Source organism: Gavia stellata, chromosome 24 (assembly GCF_030936135.1).
Source record: "Gavia stellata isolate bGavSte3 chromosome 24, bGavSte3.hap2, whole genome shotgun sequence".
In the NCBI taxonomy this organism is placed as follows: Eukaryota; Metazoa; Chordata; class Aves; order Gaviiformes; family Gaviidae; genus Gavia; species Gavia stellata.
The window spans coordinates 8013040-8029003 of NC_082617.1; the positions used below are offsets into that span (position 1 = coordinate 8013040).

General features: G+C 41.8%; 1 protein-coding gene across 1 annotated transcript in view; it reads left to right on the forward strand.

The window, feature by feature from the left end:
* Positions 1-15964, forward strand: part of NUP214 (nucleoporin 214) — a 44058-nt gene that overhangs the window by 6641 nt on the left and 21453 nt on the right. The window contains exons 10-24 of the mRNA XM_059828692.1: positions 401-524; positions 2401-2562; positions 3656-4112; positions 5519-5694; positions 6371-6462; positions 7085-7174; positions 7553-7702; positions 7940-8098; positions 10253-10356; positions 10896-11078; positions 11569-11654; positions 11755-11838; positions 12176-12421; positions 13167-13328; positions 14209-14317. Coding sequence (XP_059684675.1) covers positions 401-524; positions 2401-2562; positions 3656-4112; positions 5519-5694; positions 6371-6462; positions 7085-7174; positions 7553-7702; positions 7940-8098; positions 10253-10356; positions 10896-11078; positions 11569-11654; positions 11755-11838; positions 12176-12421; positions 13167-13328; positions 14209-14317 — 2384 coding nt within the window. The remainder of the gene's footprint in view (positions 1-400; positions 525-2400; positions 2563-3655; positions 4113-5518; positions 5695-6370; positions 6463-7084; positions 7175-7552; positions 7703-7939; positions 8099-10252; positions 10357-10895; positions 11079-11568; positions 11655-11754; positions 11839-12175; positions 12422-13166; positions 13329-14208; positions 14318-15964) is intronic.

Consider the following 15964-nt stretch of genomic DNA (forward strand, 5'->3'; position numbering starts at 1 on the left):
TCTTGGACAAACAAGAGATCTTAGTGACACAAAAGAGAAAGGATAAACAGAAACACAGTATGTTGTGAACCAAGTACCAGAAGTCTATTTTTCATGATTTACTTGGCAGTCTCAAAATTTGGTCAAGCTCACTATAATAAAGTGATTCACGTGAGGTCATCAGGTGACGTTAAAAATTAAAACTGTCTGACCTTAATTCTGACATGCAATGACGTGTGAGAAGTCACACACAAATCTGTGAAGGACCCTGATACTTCTGGCATTTGTTAATCTGACAAATTTAAGTAGATGCTCTCTAGCTTTTTTTGTACTCTTATCTTTCAACTGTGGTAGACTAGAGTTCTGAAGAAGGCTGATCACAGGAAAGCAGTAGTAGAAACAATAATCATACTTTTTGCAGAACTGGGAATCGTGGGTTTTGGAGGACTCCAGCAGAGCAGAACTTCCTGTGACAGATAAGAGCGATGACACTCTGCCTGTTGGCGTTGCTGTAGACTACACCAGTAACATGCCTATCCCGATCAGTAAGTCTTGTTAGTCTTTCTTGTGGAATAGTCCAATAATAGCAATATACGAGATATTTTTGAGGCACAGCCTGGTTCTCAGGGTTCTAGGAGATTGTTCTGAAAGGGAGACTGGCACAGGGAATCCATCCTGCCTTTTTATACCAAGCCCACAGCACATGTGGGCTTATTTCTGTGTAAGGATTCAAATGGCAAAGTGTTAAATACAGTTCTTCCTCAAAGCTTTCAGCAGCCTTGGATACTACGCTAACAGACATGGCAACCAAAGCACCTGAGTTATGTCATGTGTTTCACAGAGCCGGGATAATAATTTAAAGGAGTCATATTCTAACACCGGGGATTTCAGACTGCCTGTGAGGTTTTCTTTATTCTTGTAGCTTATGTCGTTTTGCAGAACTGTTTTGTATTAAGTACATTGGCACTGATCTAAAGGAAAAGTGGGTTAGTTTCAAAGCCAGAAAAAGCAAAGATCATTGAGGTGAATGCGTAGGTTTTAATTCTGCATTAAAGCACAGGGCCTGTACTGACTGAACCCTGCTGTGCTCTACATCTAGCCAGTTACATTATTGCTGTACCTTCTGTGCTGCCTGAAATTTCTTCAAAGCACCTTGTCAGAGGCTGAAGCTGAAGATACATCTGAGCTGTTGTTTTGTACCTTAGTGAATTCTGAAAACTCTCCCTTGAAACCCAGAGACAGATTGAAATAGAGATGCCTTCAGGCAGAGTGGAAGGTACTGCAGTCAAGAGTTCCTGAAAAGCACAGGAGGGTGCCGATTAACTGAGAACTTTACCTGGATGAAAACCCACAGAAGGGAATTGAGGTCAAACTTTGTATTTGAATGCAAAATTGATTTTGAAGCATTTTTTCTGTTAATCTATACAGTTATTGGATTAAGGAATCTGTCAGGACAGCTTTTTTTAAGCCCAAGTTGTGCTGCCTTAGAGTTTTTAGAAAGGTTTTTGGAGAGGCTTTTTGCTAACACATTCTCTGTGTTCTCACAGAGTGCAATCAGCTTGGTTTTGACTGCACGTTAATTGGCTTTGCAGTTCACAGCAAGTTTGGATTGCAGAGAAACCTCATTTGTCCTGGAGCTTGTTCCCCTGTGGAAACTGCCCTTCACTAGCATGCTTTTCCTGAAGAACCAATAGGTAGAGAAACAGACCATCCACTGGACTGCCCGACAAACAAAGCACCGTGATTATAGCAGATTTCTTCCGCATCCTAGATTTGTTGGGGTTTTTGGTTTAATTAGGCACAGTTAAACCATTATAGAAATTTTTTTTAGAAATATAGGGAGTGATTTGGGGCCTTTAACTGTGCTGAGAATATTTGAACTGAAGCAGACTCTCAGCTCAAAGCTGCAGCTGTGCAAAACACAAGTAGTTTGTATCAGAGGTTCAGATCATCAGGAGGCCTTCCTATCTAGTGATTTTCTCTCTCGTACTTTATGTATAGGAATATTAATGGTGTGACAGGACCCAGTGGAATGTGGGGATTGCTGAAGGGCATAGAGTACTGCAGGAGGGAGCAGCATATAGGTGAAGAAGAAGGACTGCTTCAAAATATGAAAAAGCTTGGCACAGGAATTCACGGGTGAAAGTTAGGCTTTGTCATTCAGGAGATGACATTTGATTGTCAAAATAACCCTTCGTCTATAAATTTATGAAACAGGAAGTCAGGAATAGGATGGAATAAAGCAGGAAAAGAAGAGAATTGGGCATTGATGGAGAAGCAAGGGAACAAAGATGCAAGTGAAAGCCAGAAGGGAGAAATGTAAAAAATACTGTGCTAAGCAAGTCACATGAAGGTGCCAATGCCAGTAGGAACAGAACAGCAAACTTTGGCTGCCGAACTTATGTATGTGGTCTCTGACAGGTGATGAGAAGACCCTAGCTCCAGCTCCAGTTCTGATCTTGCTCTCTACGGATGGTGTGCTCTGCCCATTTTACATGATCAACCAAAACCCGGGTGCCAGATCGCTTATCGTGACCCCAGAGCCATTGCTGTTAGTAGGGGAGAGAGTTCCAAAATCAGCAGGTAAGTACTCCAGTGGATTAGGGAAACACTTGCGTTTGTGGATCTTTGTCATGTTCATCTGTAAGTTTGGTATTCAGACATGTATGTGGTCACAGAAAATGAATTTTTTTCTTTACAATGATAATGGAGAACAGTTCTTGAGTGTTTTGTGCTCCTAGGACTGTTCTGTCTTTTGCACATCAGTGTGAAATTATCTAGACCTGTTCATTATGCGGAATCTCAAGCACTTTGCAGACTGCGCACTTAGACTCTACTGTGCAATCAATCTTTGGGGAACAGGGCCAAAGCAATTCTAGGAGGCCCTTTGCCCAGGTTTGGGGTGCATGACTGGAACTGCAGCAGTGACTGCAGGCTCTGCTTGGGGACAGGGATCAAGCACTGTGCAGACCCCAAGCACGGTCTGCATGCTGCAGAGAGGTGATGGTTTTCCTCCATATGTTTTGCCATGGGAGGCCATGATATGAATTAAGGTGTTTGGCTGCAGCAAAAGCTTATCTAAACAATAGCTTTCAGCAGCACTGTGAAAGTTGTGTTAGCAGGTGAAGAATAGTAGTTTTATCTGAGTTACATATGTGTTGCCAAATGCAGTGTGAAGTAGGCAGTTTCCTATCCTGGGGTAGGCAGGTAAGCTGGTTGTCTGCATGCATGCAATAATAATTGGAAACCCACCGTTTTCTTCCCTAACTCCAAATTTGCTTCTCCTTCCCCAAACAGAATGCTTCTGTTTGGCAGCCTGCCTCTCTGCAGCACTGGCTAACTTGCGTGCTGACAGCCTGTTTTATTTGAGATGACAGGAATCTCATCAAAATCAGTGGAGAAAAGTGAAGTCGTTTCACAGGAAATTCCAGACAACATTAATCTAGACAGACTGTAGTATTGATCATGGCTTGGACTTTGTACAGTTTCTGTGTCACTTACTGGGTTTGGGGACTGGAAGCCTGGCTCTGCCATCACTTCCTCCCTGTACAATCTGTCCAGCAAGCGAGATAGTGCTGAACTGTCCCCATCAAATAGCATTTGGCCTTTCAATACCTTCTGCCATTAGTCAATGCAGCTAAATGAGTCTCTTTCTTTCCCATTTGTCTTTCTGCAGGAAATACTGCCACAACTCCAACCACTCCTCCAACTTCTTTAAAGCCTGACCCAGTACCAGGTGTTGCTTCTACTGTGCCTGCCTCAAGTCAGCCTCCTGCAGGGAGTGGAGCTGTTGCTTTTTCCTTTATGCCTTCAACTGCGAAGATGTCTGGCTCGACGGGCAGTGATCCTCCACCTTACCCCTTTGCCACTGATGCCTCAAAGCAAGCCCTGGCTCCCAGTCTGACTGGAGCAGCAACGTTCTCTTTCTCCTCTGCTTCTCCTAAGGCATCCATGACTCCTGCACCTTCTGTAGGCACCACTACAGCTACTGCCACCTCCTTTTCATTTGGATCCATGAACTTCAAAGCAGCTGCAGACAGCTCACCTGGGCCACCACTCTCCACAACACCTGTTGCACAGAAGTCATCTTTTGCCCCTTCAGCTTCTTCAGTCAAAGTGAACCTCAATGAGAAGTAAATATACAGTGGTTAATGCAGTGGCTGGATACTTGTTAAATTGCTCTAGGCATGGACTATGTATGGTAGTTCTGAAGATGGTTTCTGGCTTTTTGCCCTGACAGCTGTTCCCCATGCTCCCAAGAAAGCACTGAGGAAGCCTCTCTTTATCCAAGACATAGCCGTCTTGGCTGTGAAAACCCTCAGTGCTTCCCATGCTAGAGGTTATGTTCACAGGCAAAATATTAGTCAAGTGACGATGCCAAAAATTAGACTGATGATTTGCCATATTGCCAGAAACCTAGTTTTTTCTTATCTTTGCTTTATAGGCATCAAACAGTAATTTCATGCCTTGGTTTGATGCAAATCATGGTTAAAGACCCTTGGGGAACACTGGGATTTGAAATCCTTTATGTCTGGGACTGGTTTAGTGTGGTGGTGATAGCACAAGTTTCTTTAACTGTTTGTTGAAGGTTCCTTACCCCCAACCTAAGGAGTAACTTGCAGAGCTGAGAGGAAGCTGTATCTGTAGCTGGTGGATTTCTTCTCCACTCCCGTGTTCAGTGGAGAAGGTGCCAGACCTTTTGGTTTTGTTCTTAAATGGATGTTTGGTCACTGAACACAGGATCTGAAATCTTCAAAGCTTGTTCATGCCAGCTGAAAGAAAACTAATATTGATCAGAAAGTATGCAAAATGGATTTGAGTGATGAGTGTTCTCAGATTTCATATACCCGCTCTTCCCTCCAACTCCCGAGACTTGCTCTCTGTTTTTAGAAAGAATGGTTTAAAACACAGAGCTATGTTAATTGGAGCTGCTTTCTATGGAGAGCAATTTTGATGTAAATGCATCATAAGAAATTTCTGATGGCTGAAACGATTATTTTTTAATTAGAAAAATCTTTACTACATGAGGATCTCATGGTAGCTTTTACGGCTTTTTAAATTTTATATTTTGTGTATAAAGCAAATGATATGCTTGTGAATTGGCTGAATATTAAAATTGACTGCCTTGAGGAACTGAGTTTGCAGATGAATAGAAATTTGTATTTTTTTGCAGAATTTCTGTTTGAGCCTTGCTGCAAGGGTGACACTGAAGGGCAGCTCAGGTTTGCTATAGTTGGTGCTTTGGTACAAAATGATGAGGTGCATTTTGAAGCAGGGTAGTGCTTTTTGCTGGCATTTGGCTTTTGCTCACTGGGTGGGTCTATGGTAGCAGTCTTTGTGATTCCACATATTCAGAAATGATCCTGAATGGCTCTTTCCGACTATCTCCAGAAGCTATACTTGTGATTTCGTGTCTGGAGCTTGAGTTTTTACTGATCCCAGAGGATGCTGATTCATTAGAAATTAGTGCTTCATTTTGGATGGAGGGAAACAGCCAGGACCAGTTCAGAGCTGAAGGATGTTCTGCTTTCTGTTGCAGGTTCACTGCTGTAGACACCTCTTCTCCCACTAGCAGCAGTGGTCAATGCACTTCCACAATGTTTTCATTCTCAACCACTTCAAAAGCTGCTTCTGGAGGTCCTCTGAGCCAGTCCACACCCCTTGCAGCCTCTCCTACTACACCACTGAAGGCTTCGACCCCTGTGCCTGCTGCAGGTAGGAGTCCGATGCATATTGTTGGGAATAATGCATTATAAACAATCCTCTAAAAGTTTTAGGACATAGTGAGCTTCATTTGGCCTCTTTCTTTCTTGTTTTTCCTATTGCTTTTACTGATGCACTGGACCTCCTGATTTGCACACCGTAATGATGTGATGGACTTGGAAAAACTTCTCAGTTTCAGTATTATTTGTGCACTTTGTTCCCCAGAGAGCCATATGTGAAATGAATATATTCAGCTTCTTAAGGTCATCCACAAGTTCTGGCATTTTCAGTGCTCTGTAATACAGCTCTGATTATGAATGTTTCTGGGCAGTCACACAAATCAGTGCCTTATCTTGCATCTGGAGTGACTAGAGTTGAAAATGGTCACAAATGAGTTTAAATTAAATAGTGCTCATTTGTTAGCAGAATAATATTCTGTCTCTCAAATGATTGCGTGACTGGGGCTCTTGAGGTCCTTTCACGAGTGGTACAGCCAGATATTGGAGAGTGACAGTTGTTACCGTTAGCAGAGAAGTTGGATGGGAGTAAAACAGTGCGTAAGGAAGGTGTGTTCTTCCGCTATTGCTTTTGGATTTGACAGCAGTGATTATGGTTGTGTCTGATCACAACCTGTTTTCTCAAGCTTTGTATAAGTTCATAAAATACTGTTCCTCTTTTTAAATTCCAGTGGCACGTCCTGCTCAAAATATGCCTTCAGCTTCTTTACTACAGAAGACAGCCAAAATCACCCCATCTGCAGCAAAGCCAAGCTCTACTCAGGTAATGGGAACTTGAGTGTATTCTTTAGAGGGTGAATGTTTTGCATGGCCCATGAATTGCCTAGAATTCATTGAACTGAATGACTGTTCTCAGGTCAAAGAATTAGCTAGCTTTTGACATTAAAATAGTAGCTAATCTGGGGGACTAAAACTATATTCTATGCATGTCTTTAGAGAGCTGTGTTTTGATGTATGTTGTCATAATCGCAGTTGTAGAAACTAATTCTTCCTGTTACGGAAATGAGGTTTCACAGCTTTCCTAGCTAATGAGCAGTCAAGAGATGCCTTGACTGTGTATTGAGAGACACCAAGTTTGTTGAATATTAAAATCAAAGCAGTAATACAGAGCAGCACACAAAGATTTCCTTTTCTTTCATAAAGCTTTATCCACGTATCTCCAGGTAGTCCACAGTCCTACTTCAAACATGCACGTACCAGTCTTAGTTTACTGTGGAACTAGTATTTATGCTTATGACAGTTGTCTCCCTGGTGACTGGTGTCTGAATGGAGTTTCTAACAGCAGGCCTTTTTTGATATTCTAAGCTCCCTGTTGCTAAGGATATATCCCTAATACTGGTTTTTGGGTTTTTTGGGTTTTTTGTGGGGTTTTTTTGTTTTTTTAGGGCAAATCAGCACTCCCGAGCACACCTTTAGAGAAACAGGCCCACCAGTGGAAGGATTCAGACCCCGTCATAGCAGGAATCAGAGAGGAGGTGAGTTTTTTTGAGCAGTTTTCTTCATTTCAGAAGCTGTAAGACCACCACATAGGTACACAGACACTTATTTTCAGTTCACCTATGTTCTGATGGTGTCTGTCAGTAGTTTAGGAATCGGAATGGAAATTTTTCCCAAGATAATCAGCCTGGTTTGTAATTGCTGTTTGTGAGTCCTGTTCAGTCATCTTTAATTTCAGTTGCTATACTGGAAAAATTGAGTAGTATTTCCTGTTAATGTTCAAGAAGAATTTCCTGCTTTGGCTGCAAAGTGACAGGTGTTTATGGTGTAGTAGAAACATTATCCAAGAGCTGCGATACTTGTTCCAGACCTTGCTATGTTTCAATGGCTGCAATTTCTTCTGCTTGACTTTGTAGATTGCACATTTTCAAAAGGAAATGGAGGAATTGAAGGCCCGGACTTCCAAAGCCTGTTTCCAGGTTGGTACTCCAGAGGAAATGAAGACGTTGCGAACTGAGTCAGATGATCTTCACACCTTCCTCTTGGAAATTAAAGAGACAACAGAGGTGAGCAGAGTATCTTCAAACTGTTTAGCTCTTCAGCAATGACTCTTCCTCACCTGATGTTCCTACTTAACCTGCTAAAGCTGAACTGGTGTAGATGGAACATCTGACTATGCTCCTTTAATGTGGGGGTGACATTTGCATTTGTGCTTTCAGGCAGACACTTGCAGAAGTCCCTGTGCTAGAGGTGGCAATGAAAAAATGTTACTTTGAACCTTGTCCTATCTGTTCTATTTGCAGTCACTTCATGGAGATATTAGTATTCTGAAGACAACCTTGCTGGAGGGATTTGCAGGGGTAGAAGAGGCTAGAGAACAGAATGAACGGAATCATAGCTCGGGGTATTTACACTTGCTCTATAAGAAACCTTTGGATCCCAAGAGTGAAGCACAGCTTCAGGTATGAAGCATGTCAGCCAACTTCTAATCTAAAGTTTTAAATAAAATAAAACAGGCTTGCGTGTGTGAGTGCCCAGCAGTTTTGTTCTGTCCCAGGTATTTGCTGTTACAACATAGTCTAGTAAAAGTGTGATGAGCTTTGTTTTCCATGAGTTTGCCAGACACGCTGAAAATCCGCTCCTAAAGCTCCTCTGTGTTGTTGCCATTTGCAGTGATGAGTCAAAACTCCTGCTGAAGGGAAGTACTTCACCTGAGATCCAAGTCTATTCTAAGCTTAGAATGTGACTCTTGACATCCTGTTCCTTCTCAGCCTGTAGTGTTTGCTCAGGGATTTCAGTTAAAAGAATTTTTTTTTTTTCCAACACTTTGTAGAAGAGTTCTTGGAATTGTTTCTATCTTCAGCAGGTGCCTTATGGAACAATTTGATGATTTATTATGACTTACAGAATTGTGTGGTTAATTTCATGGATGGCGGAGCATAAAGCTAAATGATATTCTAAAAGCTGGGGCACAAAGGAAAATAACCAGGAGTACCTAGAGGCTTTCAAAGACATGAAAGAAACTACGGGTGAAGCACTCTCTTTGTTACAGCTCTGGTGATGAGAGGGCTATTTAACCCTAAGCAAAATAGAGTGACTGTGCCCTACAATTGATACTTGGTCTTTTATACACTGTTAAGTTCCTCTCGAAGTTTGACTAGCAGGCTGAAGACATAATTGAATGTCATCTTTGTTACAGTAGGTATCAAGAGCATGCACACAAACAGTAGAAATCAGCTGACATGAAGTAATTTCTTTTTAGGTCTGATCTCTAATCTTCACCTGGATCCTGTAGACTGATTCACAATCTTAATTGTATGCCTGTTTTGATGTCCAGTATGTCTCTGTGACATTTCAAGCATAAGCTTGAAATGCTTGTTTCACTGATCTAGAGAGAGGGTCATGAAGAAAGGATAACAGAGGGGGAGAGAAGTTGAGATGGGTTGTAATGTAAGGAGAGAGCTTTCAGTCAACTTCCTGAAAGTTTAAAAGAAAGGCGGCTGTAGTCTGACTCTTTATTTGTTCAGTCTACATCATCTTCATTCTCCTGAGTGAGAAAAGCTCACTTAGTCAACTTTATGTATTAGTTTTCAATGAAGTTTTAAAGATCTGAGGCTTTTCTGATGTCCAGCTATATCGATTTGCTGTCCAGAGTTGCTGCTATATAGTATTTACAGTTGCTGGAAAGAGGAAACCTGTGCTTGGTCGTGTGTAACACTAAGCCCACAGCAGGACTGGATTTGGTTTGAGGTTGGGTATGTCACATTAGAATTTCATGCTGTATCTTGAAAACAGTTGCAGTGGAATTTTTTTCCAAGCTGTGTTACTTGGCTGCTTCATCATTGTATTTAAATGTGCATTCTGTTGAGATGAGCTGAAACCAACTGCAGTTTCCATTTCCATTTTACGAGATCGGAGTTTAAGACATGTTCGTGCCATGACAGGCTGGAGGGATGACAATAATGAGACTGAACACTGGTTTTGTTTAGAGAGCAGGGATTGTAGCCAGAGGTCTCTGGCTTAGTTGTGCCAGTTGTGCAACTGTGGTCGTGGATAAGTCACTTTACTCCCTCTGTGCTTTTTTTGTTTTCGTTCCTACCTATAAAAATCAAGTCCCTGCCTTAATGTGGGAGTTGTGAGCATTTCTGAGTGCTTTCATGAATCACAGTCTGTGAACGCTGGTATCCTAGAGCCATTGAATACCCTGCAATGGTTTGATCACCTGTAATTGTGAGAAATTTCAACATTGTAAAATGGGAGCAAATGACTCATGTTCTGGAAATGAGATTTGAAATAAGGTTTGTTTTGTATAATGCCTGATGTTTGTAAAACCCGTTCTGTAAAGACCTGGCAATGTTTTTCAAACATTATGGAAAGTATTATTTCTAGTTGAGAGCTGGGATAAAGTGTCCAAGCCAAGCCCTGTGGGTACCTCATTGATTGATAAGTAGATTTTCACTATGTTGGATTCTGTTGTGCTGATAAAACTTCCCAGGCAGAAATATGGGAAAGTGCTGCATGGCTTGGACTGAATAAGCCCAAAGGTTCTTCAGCTTCTTCAGCTGAAACTGAGATTTCTGAAGTGAATTAAAAGCTGACTTTATTTTGCATGGTAGGAAATTCGACGCTTGCATCAGTACGTGAAGTTTGCTGTTCAGGATGTGAATGACGTTCTGGATTTGGAGTGGGATCGGCACCTGGAACAGAAGAGAAAGCAGAAGTAAGTAGCTGAAATGGGAATACAGAACAACTGTAAGGAACATGTCAGTGAATCGGGCATTAGTCTCTAATCAACAGACAAAAGCCTTTTTCCATTTAACAGCATGATCTTTTTCAAGGGAGCCTAGGAATAAAGCTTGACTAAGACACCTAATGGGAGCTATAGGTTCAGACTGTTTGACTTCATACATGTTACAAGCTTGCTGCGTCTTTGTGTGCAGTGTACATAGTGCTTATAGAAGAAACTATAAAATAAGCTTTGTAGAAACCAAATGCATCCATTGGTGGTAGCTAATGAAACCTTTCTAATAAATAAAACATCTTGAAGTAAATGAGCTAAATGAATAAACTTGCAGCATATCCAAAGGAGAAATACGCATTTGAGATGAACTGAACTGCTTTGGTGTTCAAACCAAACCATGTTTGACCTCATGGAGTTTAAGTAGATAAAACCACTAAACTACTTTGTGTATGCATGCCTGCTTGTGGCCTGATATATAGAATGGTCCTTATCCCTGTCTCTTGATCTGATGTCTTAAGGCGTCTGATAGTTCCTGAGCGAGAGACTTTGTTTAACACCCTGGCTAATAACCGGGAAATAATCAATCAGCAGAGGAAGAGACTAAATCAGCTCGTGAACAGCCTGCAGCAGCTCCGACTGTATAATCAGACATCTCAGTGGAGTGTTCCCAGTGATACATCTTCTCTTAGCAGTGCTCAAAGGTATGTGAAACACGGGTTCCTGAGTGGTGGTGATAATCCTTCTCTCTTGCCCCCAGCAATGTGCAAGGGTGCATCTTCCAAGGAATGATGTTTTGTGGATGTGGTGTAGGAGGACAGGATGTCCTAAAATTGATACTAAGCTATGCCCAGGTGATACAGAAGCTCATTGGCTATATTCTGTGACACACTGTTCGATGCTTATCAGAAATTTCCCCTAAAAGTTACAGGTTTTATAGTAAAAAGGATAATAGAGCTTCCAGGCTGAAGTACTGCTGGTTGTCTGTCTGATTTCAGGGGAAGAAGTGAATGACTCTTAGAGTTTCCAAAATAATTAAAGATGCATGTGTTTAAATAGCACAGTAACTAGAGGAGCCAATTGTTCTTCCAGATAAGCCAATAGTTCCAGTGGCTCCTTTGGCCCCCTTTTGTTTCTGGTTTGGTTGGTTTCTTTCTGCTGATCATGGTTTTTCACGGCTCTGCCTTGTCCCAGTTTTGACAGTGACCTTGAAAGCCTGCGCAATGCTTTGATGAAAACTACCTTGGAATCACATGCTAAACCTCTGCCTAAAGTACCTGGTAATTTATTCTTTCTTCCTGGCATTCACACCATAAATGTGAATTACGTTTTTTGAGTTGCAGTTTGATTATAGACTAATAACTGTCTTCGGTTTTCCAGCTAAATTATCCCCTGTGAAACAGGCACAGCTGAGGAATTTCCTAGCCAAGAGGAAAACTCCACCAATTAGGTCTACAGCTCCAGGTAAACCTTTAGTTACCATAGAAGTCTGAAATGCTTTCCAGGAGGGTGACTTACCGTGCTGTGGGAATCAGTCCTGAAGTTAGCTTTTACCTTCTCGCTCCTCAACCCCTACTTCTCATTTCCTGTTCCCCCATCTGCTCTCAGTAAGAATTTCCTTCAGTTACAGTCTTGTTGAAGGCTGCCTTTCCTGGCACTTAAGAAGTCAAATCCTATCAATGCAGGATTAAAACAAGCCAATAGAAGAGTATCCTAAAATAGGGTGTCTCTGTCTTGACTGTTAGAATGGATGGTTCCCTCAACTTAATACACACATGTGATTTCGTTTCTGATATTGTAGCAAGTTTGTCCCGATCTGCCTTCTTGTCCACAAGATATTATGAAGATTTGGATGAAGTCAGTTCAACATCCTCAGTTTCCCAGTCGCTGGAGAATGACGATTCACAGGCAGTGGACCAGGAAGAAGAGGCTGCTCCAGTCCAGGTCCCTCGTCATGCTCCTGTGGTCCGGACTCCCTCTATCCAGCCTGGTTTGATGGCTCAGGCTCCATCCTTTGGGAAACAGCACCTTTCCCTGGGTACTTTGCGTGAGTTGTTTTTGCAATGTCTCTCCTATTCTGCAAGTGTTCTTGTCGGCATCTTTAACCACTGTATCCATTGTCAGTGCTTCAGGTCCTGGAGAAATGAGATTGCAGTATGCAGATTTATATTGCCAAGCTTCCAGAAGCAGTTAGCAGAGTGGCATTGTAACCTCATGAACTTGAGCAAAAAGCGCTAAAATATCTTGACTCATTGACTGTGTTTTTCTCATAGCCTGTTTCTTTCAGATAGTACTGACCGTAGGTAGCATTGTCTTCCTTTTAGTAATTTGCCTTAAGTCTATGCCATTATTTCTTAAAATAATGCCCAAAGACCAGGAAACTGAAATACGACTGCATTTGGTTGGTGAGGCCAAGGTTAGGAGTTCTGAGGCCAGTGAGTCACAGTAAGAACTACATTTGCATACACTCAGTTTTCATTGTGCGAGAGAGGTTTTTTTATCTCTGTAGCCAGAGAGAAAAGTAAGGTGTCAGCAGAAGTGTCCGTACCAGCAAACTGAAAGTCATCTAATGCATTGAAAAGACAGCTATTGAGACTTAACTTGCTAAATTCATTGGGATATAAAGAAACTGCCAGGGACAGATTGTGTTGATTGTTTAAAAGGCCGTTGCATCAGTCTTGTCAGAAGGAAGCTGAGTACTTGGAGGAACTGTAGTTCAGCAAAGGCTTTCAAGTCTCCCTGATTTGTAGAGATACAGTGAACTGTAATATTTTTATTCATTTGGTTTTTAGTGCCTACGTCTTCGAACAGAATCATACCACAAGGGGCAGACAGTACAATGCTTGCAACAAAGACTGTGAAACATGGGGCCCCTGCTCCTACTGTCACTGTTCCAGCACCACAAGCAGCTGCTGCTGCAGCTTTGCGGAGGCAGATGGCTAACCAGTCCCCAGGTAAAAGGATGGCTGATTGCCCAAGTGACCTCTGAGCAGTTGAATGTGGCTTTCACAGGAATGTAGTGCTCTCGAAGGAAAAGATCATCAAGCAAAATGTGACGCAGATCTGTATTTGCTGCACCTCTGAGCTATCCAGTGTTTCTTTGTTTTCCTTCTTCCTGTACAAAATGCCTGAGCAACTTCCACCTCAGGTGTCTTTGTACCCCTTCTCATCTGTGCGGTGTCAGAAATGGCAATGACTGTAGCATGGCAATTGATTTGTGTGCAAGAAACTCTGTTAGAGAGCAGAGAAAAGATGTCACTGGCCTATATTAATAACTCTTCATTATTAGCTATGCAATTAAAGATCTGAATTGTAAAACAATTTTAATATTGAAAAGTTAAAGGTGAACTGTTGAGTTCAGCCCTGGATCTGCTGGGAAGATTTTCAGTTGACAGGAGAAAGGCTCCCCAATTTAAGTTTTTCTTGTTTGGTTTTAGATGTTTCTTGGTGCTTCCCCAGTAATGCAGTGTCAGTGCAGAAAAAGAATAAAATTCAATTACTGATAGAGAATTGGATTAGTTTATTTTCTTTGCCCAATTTCTGTTTACATAAGATGTTACAATATAGGCAAGGGGAAATTCATAAGAATAATTAGATTTGGTCAGCTAACAGGGAAAAATGTACCGACTATATAGAAAGCTGTCCACTTCTTTTGGTGTCCTTACTGAAGGCTGATGTACCAAACATTTTGGGCCAGATACACCACATACCTTCTAGAAACTTGCATGGATTTCTTCTGAAGTTACGCATAGGCACCATATTGAATGAAAAGCTTAATAGGGAGATGATCTTCACCTCTTTTTTTTTTTTTTTTTCCTTTTTTCCTCCTTAAAGCTGTAAGCACCTCCTTGACTGAATCAACTCTGAAAAATGTTCCTCAGGTGGTGAATGTTCGAGAACTCAAGACTGGTGCATTGACTCCAGCTGTCTCTGCGGTAATAGGGTGAGTGGGTGTTCTTCTTTCCGGTAGCCTTTGGTAGCACTTGCAATAGAGCACATCTGCCGGTGGGGAGCAGTAGTAGTATTTTACATAGTCTGACTATGTAAGGCCTAAAGTGGATGCATTTAGAGAAGTGTCTTGTGTGTGTGGAATGAAAGGAAGAAGTATTTTCTTTCCAGGTCATTCGAGGATTTGCTAATGGCTTGTCCTGAACAAACAACGAGACCAGTATTAAACTCCTTCTCCATTAGTTTGGGAAATGCATTTTAGTGCATCCCCTCCTTTTGGGATCCAGTGGTTTCATTGCTAATATGTACTTTGGGTCTGGTATCTCTCCAGTCACTGCCTCTGTTCTGCCTCTTTCTGTGAGAGAAGTGCACCCCTCTGTCGCTGAGTGTGGTCTGTGAGCTTAAGCTGTCAAGATGTTGTTCCTTCTACTTCATCATCCGTTACAGAGAAAACCTGCTCTGGAGTTGTGCCTCTTCTATCTATTCCCAGATTCACCCCCTGAGGGATGGAGAACTGTGCTCTGGCTTTTCTGGAAACTTGTCTCAAATTTTTTTACATCAGAATTTTGACTGAAGGGTTGGGTGTCAACAGGGGCCGATCACTTTGGAAAAATACAGAGCTGCAAGGCTGTCTTCCTCATGAGTAAATTATGAATGTTGTCTTCTGGTATTTAATCTTGAATCTATTAAGATTGCTCGTGAGTTAGCTGTAGCACTTGGCTTTCCTACTTCTTTGCCTCCTACAGATAACAGCCAGCTCAGCTCATTCCAGAGATTTCTGTCTTGTAACCAGCCACAGAACTAGGCCTTTTCCCTGTCGTTGTAACAACCTCGCAACTGTCTTTGCTTGGAGTTCCTACTGTTGCTTAAGACCAAGATAATGCATGGCTATTTCTGGGCTGGGGAGGCAAGGGCACTACTGAAAAGTCTGAGCAGAGTTGGGGTTACTGCATAAAGCAGGAAAAACTCACCACGTTACATCTGATTAGAAGTCCGCATGGAGTTGCTGATGCTTTATCCATATAACTGCGGGCTATACGTGCAGCTCCTGGAACAATTTCTGTTAATCACTTCTGGTTTTCATACATGTGCGTATATTCTTCATTGTCAAAGGAAAAAGGTGAAATTACTTTGCAGCTTTTCAGAAAGGGAACAGAGTATTACTGTGGTGGTGCTCAGCTGCTGACCTTGAAATTTACTCCATGGTTTCTTCTGCATTTTGTTTGGGAAACAGTTTGGGAGCTTTTTACCATTTTATTTTCTCCTAAAAGTAATAAACTGAGAGGGGGAAGTACAGTGCTGCATCTTTTGAAAGTCAAATGTGCAAACAGCTCTGCTTGGGAAATTCTGCTAAAAGCAGCGTTATGATGAGGAAGAGTTCTCCACCCTTTGTTTAATCAAAACTATGATGAAAAGAGTACTGGCTGTACATAGACAAGGACATGAGCGAGCGGTACATATCTGAGATTGGTTTTCACTTGAACTGTAGTTAAAGACCTGTCTTACTTTCAAGTAGTTTTAGACTGGCAGTATTGATTGATCTCTCTAATTTATACAGCACCAGCTAGCTTGATATCTTGAAGGCTTTTTACAGTCTTATTTTATAGCTGACCTCCATAAAAATGTACTTTCTAAAAATTCT